The 18,516-nt window shown below is 34.6% G+C and overlaps 1 protein-coding gene across 3 annotated transcripts in view; it reads right to left on the bottom strand.

Annotated features, from left to right (window-relative positions):
• The window catches only part of USP3 (ubiquitin specific peptidase 3), a 93,798-nt gene that overhangs the window by 20,224 nt on the left and 55,058 nt on the right, over nucleotides 1–18,516 (bottom strand). For 2 of the 3 annotated variants that reach the window (XM_037004183.2, XM_037004187.2), the window contains 4 exons: nucleotides 14,557–14,703; nucleotides 13,848–13,892; nucleotides 11,073–11,179; nucleotides 10,836–10,916 (listed from right to left, as the gene is read on the bottom strand). In XM_037004183.2, coding sequence (XP_036860078.2) covers nucleotides 10,836–10,916; nucleotides 11,073–11,179; nucleotides 13,848–13,892; nucleotides 14,557–14,703 — 380 coding nt within the window. The remainder of the gene's footprint in view (nucleotides 1–10,835; nucleotides 10,917–11,072; nucleotides 11,180–13,847; nucleotides 13,893–14,556; nucleotides 14,704–18,516) is intronic. The other variant, XM_037004184.2, reaches the window with a different exon arrangement.

Below are 18,516 nucleotides of genomic sequence, written 5' to 3'. Positions count from 1 at the left end.
TCTCCTGAAAAACCTAATGTCTATTTGTAATGGCTTCTATGGGTTATAAGAAATAACCGACAACCATCCTAAAGTCCAACTGCTATCTTTTTATTGAAGCATAATTGATATACAATATTGGTTTCAGTTGTACAAATTAGTGACTTGACAGTTATCTACATTACATGTTCATCCCAATAAGTGTAGTTACCATCTCTCAACATACAGAGATACTACAATATTATTGACTATATTCCCTGTTATACTTTCACCTCTAAGACTAATTTATATGGGAATTTTGTGTCTCTTTATCTCCTTCACTTATTTCAATCAACCCCCACAGCACCCTTCCCCATGGCAACCACCAGTCTTTCCTCTGTGTCTCTGTGTTTACTTCACTTCATTTTTTTAAAAATTCCACATGTAAGTTAAAAATCATATACTATTTGTCTTTCTCTGCCTGGCTTATTTCACTTAGTGTAATAATACCCTCTAGGTCCATCCATGTTGTTGCAAATGGCAAGATTTCAGTCTTTTTATGGCTGAGTAATATTCCATTGTATGTATGTGTGTGCACACACATTTTCTTTAATCACTCACCACTTAGATTGCTTCCCTATCTTGGGTAATGTAAATAATGTGGCAATAAACGTAGGAGTGCATATATCCTTCAAATCAGTGATTTTGTTTTCTTCAGGTAAATTCCCAGAAGTGTAATTACTAGGTCATACAGTATTTGTATTTTTAGTTTTTTGAGCAACCTCCATACTGCTTTCTACAGAGGCTCCACCTATTTACATTCCCACCAACAGAATAGGAGCATTCTCTTTTCTCCAAATCCTCACCAACACTTGTTATTTCTTATCTTTTGGATTGTGGCCATTCTGACTGGTGTGCAGTGATGTCTCATTGTGCTTTCGATTTGCATTTCCCTGATGTATACTGACACGGAGCATCTTTTCATGAGTCTGTTGGCCACCTATATGTCTTCTTTAGTAAAATATCTATTCAGGTCCTCCGCCCATATTTTAACTGGGTTCTTCTGGTGTTGAGTTGTATGAGTTCTTTATATATTTTGGATATTAGCCCCTTATTAGATATATCATTTGCAAATATATTCTCCTATACAGTAGGTTGCCTTTTCATTTTGTTGATGGTTTAATGTGTGGAAGTTTTTCTGTTTGATGTAGTCCCACCTGTTTATTTTTTTGTTCTTTTGTTTCCCTTGCCTGGGGAGATCTATCCAGAAAAATGAATTACTCATATTGATGTTCAAAAGTTTACTACCTATGTTTTCTTCTAGGAGTTTTATGGTTTCAGGTCTTACATTTAGGCTTTAATCCATTTTGGGTCTACTGTTGTGTATGGTGGAAGACTGATGCAGTTTCTTTCTTTTGCATGTAGCTGTCCAGTTCTCCCAGCACCATTTGTTGAAGAGACTGTATTTTTGCTCCTTTGTCATATACTAATTGACCATATAAGCATGGGTTTATTTCTAGGCTCTCTATTCTCTTCCACTGATCTATGGATCTATTCTTAATGCCAGTACCATACTGTTTTAATCACTGTAGCTTTGTAGTTTAGCTTGACATCAGGGAGCATAACCCCTAGCTTTACCCTTTTCTCAAGATTGCCTGGCTTTTTGGTGTCTTTTGTGGTTCCATACAAATTTTGGGATTATTCTAGTTCTGTGAAAAATGCCATTGGTATTTTGATAGGGATTGCATTAAATCTGTAGATTGCTCTGGGTAGGATAGTCATTTTGACAATATTAATTTTTCTATTCATGAGCATGGAATAGCTTTCCATTTATTTGTGTACCAGTTTCTTTCATGAGTGTCACATAGTTTTCAGCACATGCCTTCCACCCCCCTGGTTAGATTTATTCCTAGGTATTCTTTTTGATGCAATTTTAAATGAGATTTTCTTGATTTCTCTTTCTGCTAGTTTATTATTAGAATATAGAAATACAACAGATTGATGTATATTGATTATGTATCCTACAACTTTACTGAATTCATTGATTAGTTCTAACAGTTTCTTGATAGAGTCTTTAGGGTTTTCTGTATATAATATGTCATCTGAAAATAGTGACAGTTTTACTCCTTCCTTTCTAATTTGGATGGCTTTTATTTTTCTTGCCTAATTGCTCTGGCTAGGACTTCCAGTACTATGTTGAATAAACATGGCAAGAGTGGACATCCTCATTCCTGATCTTAAGAGGAAAAGCTTTTAGCTTTTTACTAAACATGATGTTGTTTATGGCCTTTATTATGTTGAGGTATGTTCCCCCTATATCCACTTTGTTGAGAGTTTTTATCATGAATGGATATTGAATTTTGTCAAATGCTTTTTCATTTATCTACTGAGATAAGTATATGGATTTTATATGGATTTTATTCTTCCTTCTGTTAATATGGCACATCACATTGATTTTCAGATATTGAACTATCCTTGCATCTGTGGAATAAATCCCATTTAATTGTGATAATAATGTAGCACATCCTGTTGTATTTTTTAATTCAGTTTGCTAATATTGAGGATTTTTGCATCTATGCTCATCTGGGATATTGGACTGTAATTTTCTTTTTTGTGTCTTTGTCTGGTTTTAGTATTAGAGTAGTGCTGGCCTTATAGAATGAGTTTGGAAATATTCTTTCTTTTTGTTTTTTGGAATACTTTAAGAAGTGTAGGTATTAGCTCTTCTTTGAATGTTTGGTAAAATCTGTCCATGAAGACTTCTGGTCCTGGACTTTTGTTTTTTGGGTTTTTTTTATTACCAATTTCATTACCGGTTTTGGTGTATTCAGATTTTCTACTTCTTCCTGGGTCAGTGTTGGAAGATTATATGTTTATAGGAATTAATCCATTTCTTCTAAGTTGTCCAACTTACTGGCAATAATTCTATGAAAATACAATTTTTCATTTAAATCTCTTATAATCCTTTGAATTTCTGTGGTGTTAGTTGTAACTACTCTTTCATTTCTTATTTTTTGTCTTTTTTTTTTTCTTGGTAATAGGTCTAGCTAAAGGTTTGTCAGTTTTGTTACTATTTTCGAAGAATGAGTTCTTGGTTCCGTTGATGTTTTTCTATTGTTTTCTTGGTCTCTATTTCATATGTTTCTGCTCTGATCTTTATTATATCCCTCCTTCTACTAACTTTGGGATTTGTTTGTTCTTTTCCTATTTCCTTTAGTTGTTAGATTATTTGACTTGTTTTTGTTGGAGATAGACTTGTATTGCTATGAACTTCCCTCTTAGAACTGCTTTTGCTGCATCCCACAAATTTTGAAGCATTATTTGTTTTCATTTGTCTCCATGTATTCTTGTAATGTCCTCTTTGATCTGCTCATTGATCCACTGATTATCTAATAGCATGTTGTTTAGCTTCCATGTGTTTGTATTTTTCCCAGTTTTTTTGTTACTGATTTCTATTTTCATACCATCATGGTCAAAAAAGATTCTGATTCTTGAAACAATTTCAGTCTTCTTAAATTTGAGACTTGTGACCTTACATGTGATCTTTCCTGGAAAATGTTCCATGTGTTCTTGAGAAGAAGGTGTATTCTGATTTTGAATGGAATGTTCTGTATATACATCTGTTAAGTTTATCTTGTCTAATGCCACTGTTTTCTTATTGATTTTCTGTCTGGATAATCTATCCATTGATGTAAGGGGAGTGTTAGTTCCCTACTATTATGATATTACTGTCAATTCCTCCTTTTAGGTCTGTTAGTATTTGCTTTATAATTTTGTTGCTATATTGAGTGCACAGATGTTTACAACTGTTATATCCTCTTGTTGAGCTGGTCCCTTTATCGTCACACACTGCCTTTGTCTCTGGTTACCTTCTTTGTTTTGGAGTATTTTGTCTGATACAAGTACTACTGCTACTCCTGCTTTTTCCTTGCTTCCGTGTCCATCCATTCACTTTCAGCCTGTGTGTGTCGTCAGGACCGAAGTGAGTCTCTTACAGGCAGCATATAGATGGGTTTTCTTTCTTTATCCATTCAGCCACCCTGTGTGTTTTGACTGGAGCACTTAGTCCATTTACCTTTAAAGTAATTATTGATGTGGGTGCAACTGTTGCCTTTTTTATTTTTTATTTTTTTAGTTCTCTTCCTTTCTTCTCTTGCTCTCTTCCTTTGTGATTTGATAACTTATTTTAGTGTTATACTTGGATTCCTTTCTCTTTATTTTTTATTTTTTTGTATATGTAATATGGACTTTTAGTTTGTGGTTACCATAGGTTCATATGCATTCTATATACGTAACAGTCTATATTAAACTGATGGTTGCTTAATTTCAAACACATTCTAAAAGCACTACATTTTTATTATCCCCACACACATATCTTATGTATGTCATAATTTACATCTTTTTCTATTGTGTATCCCTTGACTTAATTTTTATGTATAATTGATTTTACTACTTTTGTCTTTTGAACTTCATACTCATTTTGTAAGTGATTTATCTTCTACCCTTACTGTAGATTTGCTTTCACTGATGGCAGAAACTTTATCTTTTCCATTTAAAGAAGTCCCTTTAATTTATCCTGCTAATAAGGTCAGGTTAGTGGTGATGAATTCTTTTACAATTTATTCATCTGGAAAACTTTTTCTGTCTCCTTCAATTCTGAATGATAACCTTGCTGGGTATTCTTGGTTGTAGATTTTTCCCTTGTGCACTTTGAGTATTTCATGCCACTCTTGTCTGGCCTATAGAGTTTCTGCTGGAAAATCTGCTGATAACCTTATGAAGTATCCCATGTAGATAACTGTCTGCCTTTCTCTTGCTGCCTTTAAAATTCTCTTTTTATCTTTAATCTTTGTCATTTTAATTACTGTGAGTCTTAGTATGGACTTCCTTGGGTTCCTCTTATTGGAGGGAGGCTCTGCATTTCCAGAACCTGGATGTCTGTTTCCTTTCCCAGGTTGGACAAGTTTTCAGCTATTATTTATTCATATAGATCTTTTGCCCTTTTCTCTCTCTCTTCTCCTTCTGGGACCTCTTTTATGCAAATATTGTTTCCTTTGGAGTTGTCATAGAGCTCTCACCATCTTCTAAGTTTTAGAAATTCTTCTTTCTCTTGCTCAAGTGGGTTATTTTCCACTCTACCCTGTCTTCCAGATCCATTTTTCTGTATCCTGTAATGTGTTGTTAATTCCCTTGATTGCATTTTTTTCATTTCAGTTATTGTATTTTTTATCTCTTACTGGTTCTTTTTTATATTTTCTCTTTGTTAAAGTTCTTTCTAAGTTCATCTATTCTTTCCCCGGCTCAGTGAGCACCTTTATGACTGTTACTTTGAGTTCTTTATCAGGTAGATTGCTTCTCTGTTTCCTTTAGTACTTTTTCTGGTGTTTTGTCATGTTCTGTGTTTGCCAACTGCTACCTTTATATAAAACGGCTTTAAATCTCCTTAACCATGGTATTTCTGGACAGTAGACTTATAAGGGATGTTTGTTTTCCTCTGTGCTTTTTTGAATTTTCCTCCTTCATTCAGTTTCATTGTTGAAACCTGTACTCATACAAACGTATTTCTTTAAGAGGAAAAGTTGCCCACATAGTGGATCTGTGGCATCTTGCTGCACTGATGGACAGTGACTGCATTGGGGTATGCGTGGGGACCTGATAATATGGGTAAATGTAGTAACCGTATCGTTTTTTCATGTAAAACCTTCATAAGTGTGCATATCAATAATACCTTAATAAAAAATTTTTTTTAAAAAGAGGAAGATTGCCCAGATACAGCATATCCTTGACGTTCACAGACTTAGCAATTGTCATTTTAACTATCTGGAAAATCTGAATGACCCTGAAATGTACTACAGTTTAAAATTTTACTGCAGCATGAATACAAATTTCACTTTTCAAAACTCCTATGTGGAAGTGTATTATGCAACTACCCATCATTCACATCTCAGCAGAACTTTGTTGTTCTCTACTTACCTTCACATCTTTCATTAAGGGTCTGAGGAAGGTGCTTAAATTTTTCATTTGTACTTTACTGCATTTCATGAGGAAAAAATAATATATGCCATAGTGGTTTTTGAAACTCCTAAGATTCTCAGAGATTTCAGGGCATATATTTCACAAATGTCAGTCTTCCACATTATATGAACTGTTAAATAGCATCCCTATGGATAGCAGGGAACAAAACTTGTTTGTTGAAGTTATTAGATCACCTTTACGCAATATATAAATTTAATTTAGTAAAGCAGTAATTAGGATGTATGCATAAATTAGTCCACATTTTGTTTTACTCTCCCAAAACAAATACATAAAGGTGACATGATAGGTTAAAAAAAATTTAAACAATATAGAAGAATGAAAATTAAGTCATTCCTTTTCTTACTGAATCCCACTTCTCTAAAATAATCACTGTTACAGATGGACTATGTTTATTTATCTTATAAAATGGAGTCATTCTATATATTTCCAAGGGTAGTGTTTTACTGCCCAGTATTTTGTAGCTATCTTTAACTGCTATGTAGTGCAATTTTTTAAACAATTTTTTATTAAGGTATTGATATACAGTCTTATGAAGGTTTCACATGAAAAACAATGTGGTTGCTACATTCACCCATATTATCAAGTCCCCCCTGATACCCCATTGCAGTCACCGTCCATCAGTGTAGTAAGATGCCAGAGTCACTACTTGTCTTCTGTGTGCTACACTGTCTTCCCCATGATCCTCCCCTACACCATGTGTACTAATCATCATACCCCTCAATCCCCTTCTCCCTCCCTTCCCAACCCCTCCCCTTTGGTAACCGCTAGTCTCTTCTTGGAGTTTGTGGGCCTGCTGCAGTTTTGTTCCTTCAGTTATGCTTCATTGTTATACACCCCAAATGAGGGAAATCATTTGGCATTTGTCTTTCTCCGCTTGGCTTATTTCACTGAGCATAATGTCCTCCAGCTCCATCCATGTTGTTGCAAATGGTAGGATTTGTTTCTTTCTTATGGCTGAATAGTATTCTACTGTGTGTATGTACCACAATCTTCTTTATCCATTCATCTATGTAGTGCAATTTATTAAACCTGTGCCCTACTGGTAGACATAGATACTTTTTCTGATTTTGTGCAATAACAAAGGATGCTTCAGTAAATGTCTTTTATATGTGTTATTGCCCACATATGCAAGTGAAATTATGTCTAAGGAAATGCCCACTAAAAATGGTGATCACTACCCTCCAAAAATTGTATTGGTCTATACTCCTAACACCAACACATGAGAGTACCCATTTCAGTAACAACAGATGTTACCTATTTTTATCATTCTGACCAATTTTGCTTTATTTATACTTTCTTGAATATAAGTGAGACAGTATTTTTTCAGATGTTCAACTGATCATTTATATCTTTTTCTTACATAGTTTGTCTAAATGCTCTTTTCCACATATGTTACAATTTTTTTTATTTCTATTTTGTTTATGGTAACTTTTACCATTATGCAGTTAAATTTAAGAATTTTTTTTCCCTTCATGGGTTCTGACCTTGTGATATACTTACAGTGCCCCTACAACAATAGCAAAATGATATTTTCCTATAGTTTGGTGTGGCTTTATTTTTCATATTAAATATTGAAACCTCAGATTAATTTGGGAAAATAAATCAGTTATGGGTGAAATTAACATTTATCCCAAATATAATTTTACACTAACACCATTTGACTAACTTTTCTCCACTGAAGTTTTTCCTTTGCTATATAATAAATTCTCATATACATTTTTGTATCAGCACCTGCTAAATTACTACTTCTAGGACATTTCCTATCTCACCTCTTTCCTGTTCCCCTGTCTTCATTTGAAAACTTTAACTTTTAAGAATTTCTGCTCACTGAACAAATTAGAATTAATATGGGGGGAAAACTGGTATCTCTAGCATCTTGGGTCTTCCCATCGAAGAATATGATACAGCTCTGTTTATGCAGGCTTTTGTCTGTATTTAAATTTTTTTTAATCAAGGGCTTAGAAAAGCAGGTTTCCAGCCCAGTCCTGCTTTTAAACACTCTCATGAAATTTCCAACTGTTCTAGGTATGTGATTAATTCATCTGCAAATGCTGATTTCCTCTTCTTTCTTTCCTTATTTATTGCCTTCCTTATCAGTAGGCGGCCTCCTGGCTGTCCCTGATTATAAGCATTAGTGCGTCACTATTAATTTGGGGGATTATCCATCAAAAGCTATCAACGATCATCATAGTTAAGAATGTTTCTATTCCTCTTTAATAAGAGTTAAAAGAGGGTTTTTTCCCTTCTTTTAATCAGTAGTGGATTTGGAATTTTATCAAAACCTATTTGGGCATTTTCATTTGTCTTCTCCCAATAAACTATATGTTCTAATAGTAAATCAATCTTGCATTATTGGCATATATCCTACTTGACCTCTGAATATTATTTAGTACAGTATTGGATTCTTTTTGCTAATACTTAGTTTTCTTCCATCTGTAGTATTAGTAAGATGAGGCTACATTTTCTTTCCTTTTTGATAGTATCTTTGTCAGGTTTTAGAACTAGGATTAGTAAGCTCTCATAATAGGCATACTTTTGTTAATTTCAAATCCCAGGTTTTCTCCCCACCACCTTTCCTATGTAAATGAAAAAACTAAGCTTAACACTTACAGATCCAAAAAGCACAGAAGTAGTTCTTGCCAAGTAGACTTACAAAGCATGTAAAAGCAAGATTTATCAGGTAATCACATATCTCCACCTCTAGTTACTAAAGAAATGCGTATCAACCAACTAAAATGCATCACACTTTAGATGTCCAAGAAAAGTAGTGCCATAATTGATAATGATAACAGTGGTAAACAAAAAGATATGGTCCAGTAACTCCCCATTCTCTACTTTAAGACAACAGTAAGTTCATTAATAAAATAAAAATCAAGTCCGAGAATTCAAAGGAAAGCCAGCTAAGAATACAGGAAGTATGTTCCCAGCCAAACCCTAAAGCACCACAGGATGCTAACACCAATCACATCAGATTTCAACGAGGCTATAGTAAGAAAACACTACTTGGAATGTGAGGCAAATCCCACTGGCCACTTTTCCTGTTTGCAGTACCAGGCACCCACCTAAGCTGTGTCTTATACTTTCCTCCTGGATGGTCTCAAGCAGAGAAAGTCTCTCAGTATTAAAACATCTGGAAAAGGCAATAAGTGCAATGCTGTAGAGGCGATTAAGAGCCATGTATTTCACCAATTCTGCATAGGAAGGCATTGTGGAAGGAAGGAAAGAAGCCCGAACAAACCAGTGTCTCTGGGCCTTCCAACCAAAGATCATTGGACTTACTGGGTTTTGTTAAACATTAGGAAATATGGTTCAAATATATATCCTTGTATTAAATATTTATCTTTGTATTTATATTGAGGAACAGCACTTTTTAACATCATTATTACTCTTCTTTTTGAAAAAATTAGAAGATGAAGCCATAACCCAATTTGGATTACATAATTTAAGGCTCTCAAATTCCTTTAATAATTTAATTCTCATTGATTTCCTGTCTAAATTTTACTTCTATTCACATGCCATAAAGAGAATGCCTTGACATTTGATATTAAGCATATTGTGATATTCTCTTCATCTCAAATAGGCTAAAAAAAGTTTTGGAGAAATATAGCCATATATTTTAGGGGGAAGTGAGTGGCTAGGGCTTCCTTAAATTTCTTCTGTATTCCTGTTCAAAAGAGATAATCAACACTGTTGCCTAGGTGGGGAACAAATGAAAAGTACAAGATGTTTTCATACTTGGAGTTGCTTTGTTTCTGTTTCTCACAGTAGTCCAGTGTCGTTGACAGTCATTCCTGAGAGATTCCAAGAAATGGCCAGAGTAACAGTACAACAAGCAAGACCTTGCTGCTCCGCGTGAAGCAAGCCAAATGCTGCACGTGCGCCCGTGACAGGCATGTCTCTCTCTGCCCCAGCGGGAAGTTACTTTTTTTACTAGGATAATTTGATTCTAGGGTAACTCTCTCCTGTAGAACTTTATGCAGTAGAAATGTTCTGCATCTGCTGTCCAATACAGTAGCCACATGTGGTTAGTTAGCACCTGAAATTTTACTTTATGTTAATTTTACATTTTGCCAGCTACCTGTGACTGACTCATGGTTGCTATATTGGACAGTGAGGTCTTATTTAGACCAATGGAATCCTTTGTGGGAAAAGATTATATGTGTGTGTCCATATAAATACATCATTATGACAGTACTCCCTAAAACACCTGAAGGAAGAGGAAAGAACTGCTTTTATTATACAATACAGTGTAGAGTCACATAATGATAGAACACCCACTAGGTCCTCTTCTTTTCTTCTATCCTAGTTTCTTCTTTTATGACTAACAAGAACAATTAGTCATTGCCTGGACTAAGTTAATTTATCAAAGAAAAAATTTGTTCAAATCTCCCAAAGTAAATGTGAACTTTAATGCCATTAAAAGCAGGGCCTCGGGCTTAACCAACAGTTGTGTCATCAATAGATTTCTCAAACTATTAATCATCAAATAAATAGATTTCTCAGACTATTAATCAAAGAATAAAAACCGCAATTCAGAAAACTTTGCTAAGTATTCTTTCTTCCTATGGATACTAGTGGGATATTTATAGAATAAATTCTATTTCATTAAGCCAGAAAAAGTCTTGTTATACTCTCGATTTTAAAACCAGTATTAAAAAGAATAGAAAGGCGAGGAATATTTTATGCTTCCCCTATTATCTGGCAGGCACATACAGGAAGAAACATTTGGGTGTTACTTTAAAAACAAATATATTAAAGCAATTGACAACATAGCACACAGAGATGAAACTTATCTATTCAGCTATGGCAGAAAAAAAATTGTAAGATTAAAGTATCTTTACCTCGTAATGAACAAACTGGTCCATTTTCTTGATTCTTAGTGCGCTTATTTCTGAACTGACTTGGAATATCTAATGAAAGGTCTTGAAATAGAAAAATAGCTGTTAGAGGCGTAACTACACTCAAGAAATAATTTCAAAAATAGATGTACTCTTAAACTTTATCTCAGTTTTCAAAAGAAACATTAAAAGTTTTAACTACGGTATTATCATATCCCCACACTGCCAAATATGCCTTACCTAGGAATGGATCGAACTTTCTAGATTCTGTCCCACATATGAGGCAGTTCACCTCATTTTGGAGAATGCCTCCGAATATAGCTGTGACAACTGTAGATGCTCCATTTCTAAAGAGAATCACCACACAGGAAAATATCTCAGTAAAAAACAATTATATGTAAAAGCTCTTATAGGTGATTCCCCTTGGAGGAATATGTATATCATTTATATTTATGCAATAATAAAAACTTCAAAGCTATACAGATTTATACTAAATAAAAGGTATATGCCACTGACTGGCCCATCCCCAGACCCTCTTCCAATCCCATTACTTTCTCCAAAAGTAACTAATACTGGACATTTGCCATTGCTAACAAACGGGTCTCACACATGCCTATACTTAGGACCCTACCGCCCTTCCAAATATGTCCCTCAAAGAAGACAACTGCCTTGTATTTGGATCTTTGCAAGGCCTGTCCTATTACAGGGAGCTGTCTCAATTACTTTACTTTCAAAACACCCTTCACTGGAGATAGTTTTAGATTGTTTAAACGATCATCTGTCAGATTTGAGGGAAAAAGAGGTAAAGAAATTTAACACATATTTAGTAATTATTGATGGAGTTATGACTTCATAATAGAAGTGCTTGATGTCATTGTCAACAAGCCTTTTAAAAATTTCACTGAATGTTTTAAGTAATTTCCTTGTGGAAATCAAGAACACACCACTTTAAGCACAATACAAAACCAGTTGTCCTAATGTTAGGTAACCATTCTGGGCTTCAACTTCATCAGATGTGTAACGGGAATACCATTTATCTACCTCAGACTGGGCCTGGTGTGAAGATGAAATGAAGTATCTATGTACAGTCCTTTTAGAAAAGTGTTTACCAAAAACAAAGCCCTACGGTGTTTGGGGGCTATTTTATTAGCATAATTATTAGGATCATACCTGCCTTTTGCTTCTTTTTCCCCTAAGTAAGCATCTTGAACTTGTCCCTCACGCTTTGACAGCAGCATGACATGCCACAGTATGGATGCAGAACAGATACAAGACCAACCAAGAAAGTGACCCAAATGCTGTTTTACAGCACTTCCTGTATGCCACACTCTATCCTACGTACTGTCCACATACTAAATCCATGAAGAAGTAGATGCAATTATTCCCATTTCACAGACCAGGAAGTTGAGGTCCAAAGTTTACTTGGTCCAAGGTCACATAGCTGATCCTGGTCTAAGCTGCTGCTCTTAACCCTATGTTCCTTCTTATAATTTAGCCAATATAGTATTAATGTTTCAATTGTTTTCTAACATTAATTAGTCTACACCCAACACATATGTGTTAACCTTTGTACACTTATGCAATTACTTGAGCCAGTAAAATGCTCTTTTTCACCTAAAGGCGATCTGAGGCGGTTTCTATCACTTGCAATCAATAATACTCCTACAACACTGAACCATATTTTCTGAGTTGCTCCAAATTAAATCTACGACATTGAGAAACAAAACCTACCCAAGCAATTCTATGATTTTAGAAGTTTGTTTCCTTTTCTAAGTAAGGGCTTCCTTCCTTTACTGGCAAAAGAATATACTACAGCTTTAATTTTTTTTTAAGTTGTTCATAAGGTATATGGCTTACGTAAATTGAACCAAAAGAGATGATACATTCAGAACTGTAAGACACAACAGCCATTTCAGGTTTTAGGCTTAATACCTGTGTCACAAACAAAGGACATATACACAAAAAAATCTTGAAAGAAAAAAAAAAGGACTATGACTGATTCTTTCATGCCGATGTTCACATACAGTGCTGCCTTTTAATTAAAATGGAAACTACATTATTCAAAAGCAACACATTAAAACTCAATGTAGTTCTTCCTTAAAGGGAAGAATATCAATCAAGTCGGCTATCTGATGTAAGTGGCATTAAGTTTAGGTATACAATGACTTAAAACAATATTTGTAAATAATTTCAAAATCGCTCTTGTTTATTATAACTGCACACCAAGAATGTTTAGATATTGGCTACTTGGACAAGCTTTTACACTGCTGGCTCCTTTATACCAGCACTAACGATTTTCTATGTACTAAAAACACATCTGCCACTTATTTCTACCATTCCCACCCTGATCTTTAAGTAAACACTGTATTGCACAGGAGACCTTTTTTGTAGTTTCAGCAAATACAATTCTTAGAGCCTGCAATGTCTCCTCCAACGAATTTAAGGAAATATAAGGAAACCTGAATTTTGAATTTTTGAATTTTTTTCTGTTCCTAACTCACTGATGGAACTTGCAGTTAACATTCTTAAAATATCATGAAAGGTTATGGATGAATATTGGAAACTCATTAGTTACAAAAAGAATATCCTATGACTGTTATACAAAGTGATTGCATGAGGACACCCTGGACATCAAACAAAACAGTAAGGACAATACCCTCTCACTTCACATCCTCGGTAGAGCCCAGTTCAATATGCTTTGTAAGTGAATATGCCATCATAAAATACAAAACAATTTTTCATTTAATACTATTTTTAATTTGGTGCCAGTAACAAGAACGATTCTACCAGCTCACAGGTCCTTCCCTGTCTATTTTGAATGCTGATTGGAATCACAGCTACTAGGACCTGGAGGGCCAAACATTTTGAGAAGTAGGGAAACTCATGTGGTTGCTCTTCTCTAACACAGCCAGATTAGCTAGGAGGCTGCTCTGTCACTAAAGAGACCTGATCTTACACTGAATCAGATTTATGGACTGCCAGGCAATATTACAGCAACCCCTGGATATTACTTACTCTTTTTTTTCTTTCTTTGGGGTGTTCATCTTGTAAATCCCTTTCCTGCATAGGTCAATACAAAACTTTTCAAAAATGTGAACAAAAGGAGACTACAATTAACCAAAACCAGGCTAAAATAACAGTAAATCATCCCTACCTCAAGCAAATAAATATTCTAGTCTCATTGTATATTTTAGGGTATCAATACCTGGGAAAGCAATCCAAAATGTTTATTTTGTGCATACTGAGATGAAAAGTTCTGAGAACTTAGAAATGCCTCAAGTTAATTAAAAAACAGATATGCTTTAGGAAAATTCAAGTCCAAAATGAGGGTTTAAGAAAATTCACAAAATATTTTAAGCCTTTGTTTTTAGTGAACATTTGTATTTATAATTATTTTAGCATACAAAAACTAGGACTCCCATGCATTACTAAGTACACTTGAAGGAAAATTTTTAAGTACTAAATGGTAAGATTTTCTATTGTTTTTTCAAGTTTTAAAATAATCTATACCAAAAACAACCAGAATGAAACCAAGATGCAAACAAAAGATGCCTCTAGTCTGCAAGCAGGAGGCACATGCTAGTCCATTTGGTCATAAAGTTCAGGTGCACAAAAGTTTTAGCAAAGGTCCAGGAAAACACTTTACCTTCCATTGTAAATCTAATAAAAATACCAACAGGAATGCCTGAGGTCTTCCTTCAAAAAAAAGGAAACTACATCTTACATGCAACATTTGTTACTTGCAGACAGAGTAGAATTCTCCTGAAGAATTACTGAGCGGGAAACACCATTGACACCGCCCTGGAGTTCCAAGTGCAGGTGATCCAAAAGGTAGCGCATGAATTCGTGGGCATCCTGCTGCTGATAGCCCCTGGAAGCAAGCAGGAACAGTCCGTCACCGGGGAGGCTCTGCCTGTCCAGCCAGACACACAGGAGGCAAAACGTAGGGAAAGGGCTGCAGCCCTGTACTCAGAGCAAGCGAGCTGCTCTGACCCTTCATTCCCACTAGTTCCATGTTTCATATGTAAAATTTCTAAAGGAAAAACTCTACAACTTAAAAACAAGTTTATACAGAATATTAGAGCTAATTGGACTTGTAGTGATTTTAACTGACCTCACTTCAGAGATGAGGAAAACTGAGGGACCAAAACAAGGGGGTATATGAACTGCCTAAAGTCCAGGAACAAAAAAGTAACAGAGATGGGGACTGTAACCCACGTCTCCTGGACGGACTCTGAATCTTCCCACTATCCCAAGTGGCCTCTCTAGAAGATGCTCAGATGTTAAAATTTCAAATCTTACGCTCACCAAAAAAAAAAAGGTCTAAATCACTACTGTAAGAAATAAGAAATTTAAACTAATTCTTTAGATTTCAGATTCTAATTTGTAAATACTAGGTGAAAGGAAGAAAAACTTTATCTGAAGAGTTAAAGTTATCTAACAGTCTTTACTTGCATCCCAATCTGATTTCAAATGACATTTTTAAAATAAATACTTTAAGAATACATTGACACATATATATTATGGTCTAGTTTAAACTTGACTATATAATAGCAATATAGTCCTAGATCACTTCTTATACTATATTCAGACAGGAAATATATATGAAATTGTTATACTGATACAGATCAATGACACTGAATAGTAATGAAGGCTGATAGAAAATGAAGCTTGTACAGTTGGGAGGTCACAAAGGTTTATGTATATAAATCAATGACATATGAAGTACTTTCATTAAACTATGGATAGAAAAGACTTCTGCTGATAGGGGGAGTCTAGTAACCATAATGTTGCTCATGTAATTGTAGATTAATGAAACCAAAATAAAAATATATAAAAATAAAAAAATAAAAAAAGACTTCTGCCTATGGTTTGCCAGCATGGAGGGGTCTCTTTAATTTATCTTTAAATGACAAGTTTTTCTGACTTGGTATTGAGCCAAAACTTTCACCACTCTTCCAGGCAGTGGTTCCATAAACAAAATTTCTTTCAACCAGTTTTCCAATCTATACATTGCCCCCATTTTTCAAAAATTTCGCCTGGAAATTATAAATTATGAAAACCATCTGCCCAATCAATGGAATTTAAGTCAGAAGTCCCTTTAGCATTTCACTGTAACTTTTTCTGAACTATTCAGCAGCTAAATATATGTTTAAGTATTTCTCCTAAGACTCATAAATAAAAATGTTAAAATTCACAGACAAAATACAGTTGACTCTAACAACTGAACAACATGAGGGTTGGAGAACCGACTCCCAGTGTAGTTGAAAATCCATGTGTAACTTTTGACTCGCCAGAAACTTAACTACTGTTGACCAGAAGCCTTACCAATCAAAACAGTTAATGCATAGTTTGTATGTTATATGTAGTATGTATTGCATTCTTAAAGCAAGATGGAGAGAAGAAAATTTTTTCACATTGTTACAAATCTCCAAAAAATTTTCCAGTATGTTCATTGAAAAAAATCCACATATAAATGGATTCATGCAGTCCAAACCCATGTTTGTTCAAGGGTCAAATATATTTCAAATTTGTAGTTTCTTTATGTATCTAAGAAGGTGCTTTAAACTTTTCAACACATTTTTTTTTTCATGACTCAAAAGCTAAGATTACATTTTAGGTCATATCTGAAATTCTATCATATATAAAAATAAGTTCTCTCTCACCAAAATAACCTAATATCTGTATACAGATTATTTCAACAATATCACCTCAACAGGTTATTTATGAATTAGTGAGGAAACTGATTCATAAAGAACCAACTGATACCTCTCTGACAGAGAAAACTGAGAAAAGAAGACACGGAAGTAAGAGTGGCTCCGGTTTTAACACCGTTCCTTATATTCACTTAGATAAACCTTCACTTGATAAGACTACCACCTTGTTAATGTTTACAGAAAATCTGCATCATAAAGATTCTATGAGAAATAATTGAAAGCACGCTACAAATTTAAAAAAACTAAAAAAGATCCGGAAGCATTCCTTCTGAGTGAGGGGGCTGGGAAAGAGGGATGCTACTGAGGTAAAGTGTATAGGAACATGGGGGACACTGTCTCTTCACAAGTTTTATGCAATGAGACAAGCCTTATTTACCCAAATCTTAAAAACAGATGTTCCAATAAAAGATGAAAAAAGAAAATGTTACTTTTCAACTGGCTTGAGTGTGAAAAGCAGACACTTCAAATAATGAAACAGACACTACAGAATGCAGACACACACAAGTACTCATGTGATGCCCCGACATGCATAACTGTGACATATGCCTGTCCATTACTGACTCTTCACTACATTTTGGCAGTGCCAGTACATAAAGTGTAAAGTGGCAAAGTCCAGTGAAGAATATCTTTACTGGAGTATCTCTACAGAATCAGATTTTACCTTTGTAGAACAAACTTCTTCTAAAATACCTAAAACACTAGAATTATAGATTCTGTTCATATTTAAAATATCTTTAACAGTCACAAAGGAATTTTAACTTATTGTTTCATCCAAATTATCTGCACATGTATCTATTCCTATCCAGTGTGTGGCACCAATGGTGACTTGAGTTTGTTCTAGACAAAAACACCAGAATATGAAAATGACAAAAGTGCTTGTTTGATCTACAAACACACAAAAAACAACAGCAAAAATTCCTAGTTAGAACTACTATTGCTTAAATATAAAATAACAGCATAATATTTTGTAGTATTTACATATTCCTAAAAAGATTGATAAATTAAAAGATTACATGCAAAGACCTGTTTGTCTCCAAAGATCTTTTACATTTTCTACAAAGCCAAGTAGAATAGCTAGCATAGAATAAAGTTTCAGCAATTTATTCACCCACTTTTATACATTAATTACAATAAGACTGATTTTAAAAAAAACTAAAACTCTTTTGGGCCGTCAAGGCAAATACACTAAATTGTTATTCATGAGAGTAGAAACAGCACATTAAGTGATATGAGACGCAAGGGAATAAATGCCATGACCTGATTTGAGTCGTCAAGAAACTTTCCTGGAGAGTGTGAGCATTAAGCCAGATTCTACAGAAAGAAGTGGGCTCCACAAGGCAAACACTGTGGGCGAGAGGCACATGACAAACAGATGCAGAGGCAACACACACAATCACGTTAAGGGAAGCAAGGAGTGAAAAAAGGCTTGCAGATCATCTTTTGACCCAGCAGTTCCTCCTTGAGATACTTGCATATGTATGTATGAGACTATCCACTGCAGCACTGCTGGGAACAAGCAAAAGATAAGGAGCAACTTATATAACCATTAGTAGGGGACTATTATATGCATTACGATATAACCATAAAATGGAATATTATGCAGCATTAAAATGGACTGAGAAAGCAACTAATATTCTAACATGAATCATCATCTCCCAAGTAGGAAAAAAAGATACGTTACCATTTATGTTAAAAATAACACACACATGCATATACTTGTATATATGCACACAGAATATCACTGAAAGAATACACAAAAAATCTAGTAACTGTGGTTACCTCCAGAAAGCAAAATGGCTGGGGATTGAGTAAGAGAAAAAAACTCATGCATCTGCTTTTTATCTGTTTTGAAATTTTGAACCATTTGTATTTTCCTTTAAAAAAAAATGAGGTATTCTACTACTTCAGCATTTTATTAAAAAATGATAATAATAATAATAATAATAAGGGAGAAATGTGGGATTCAC

The sequence above is a fragment of the Manis javanica genome, chromosome 8 (assembly GCF_040802235.1).
Source record: "Manis javanica isolate MJ-LG chromosome 8, MJ_LKY, whole genome shotgun sequence".
NCBI lineage: Eukaryota > Metazoa > Chordata > Mammalia > Pholidota > Manidae > Manis > Manis javanica.
This window is presented reverse-complemented; position numbering and strand designations above follow the sequence as displayed.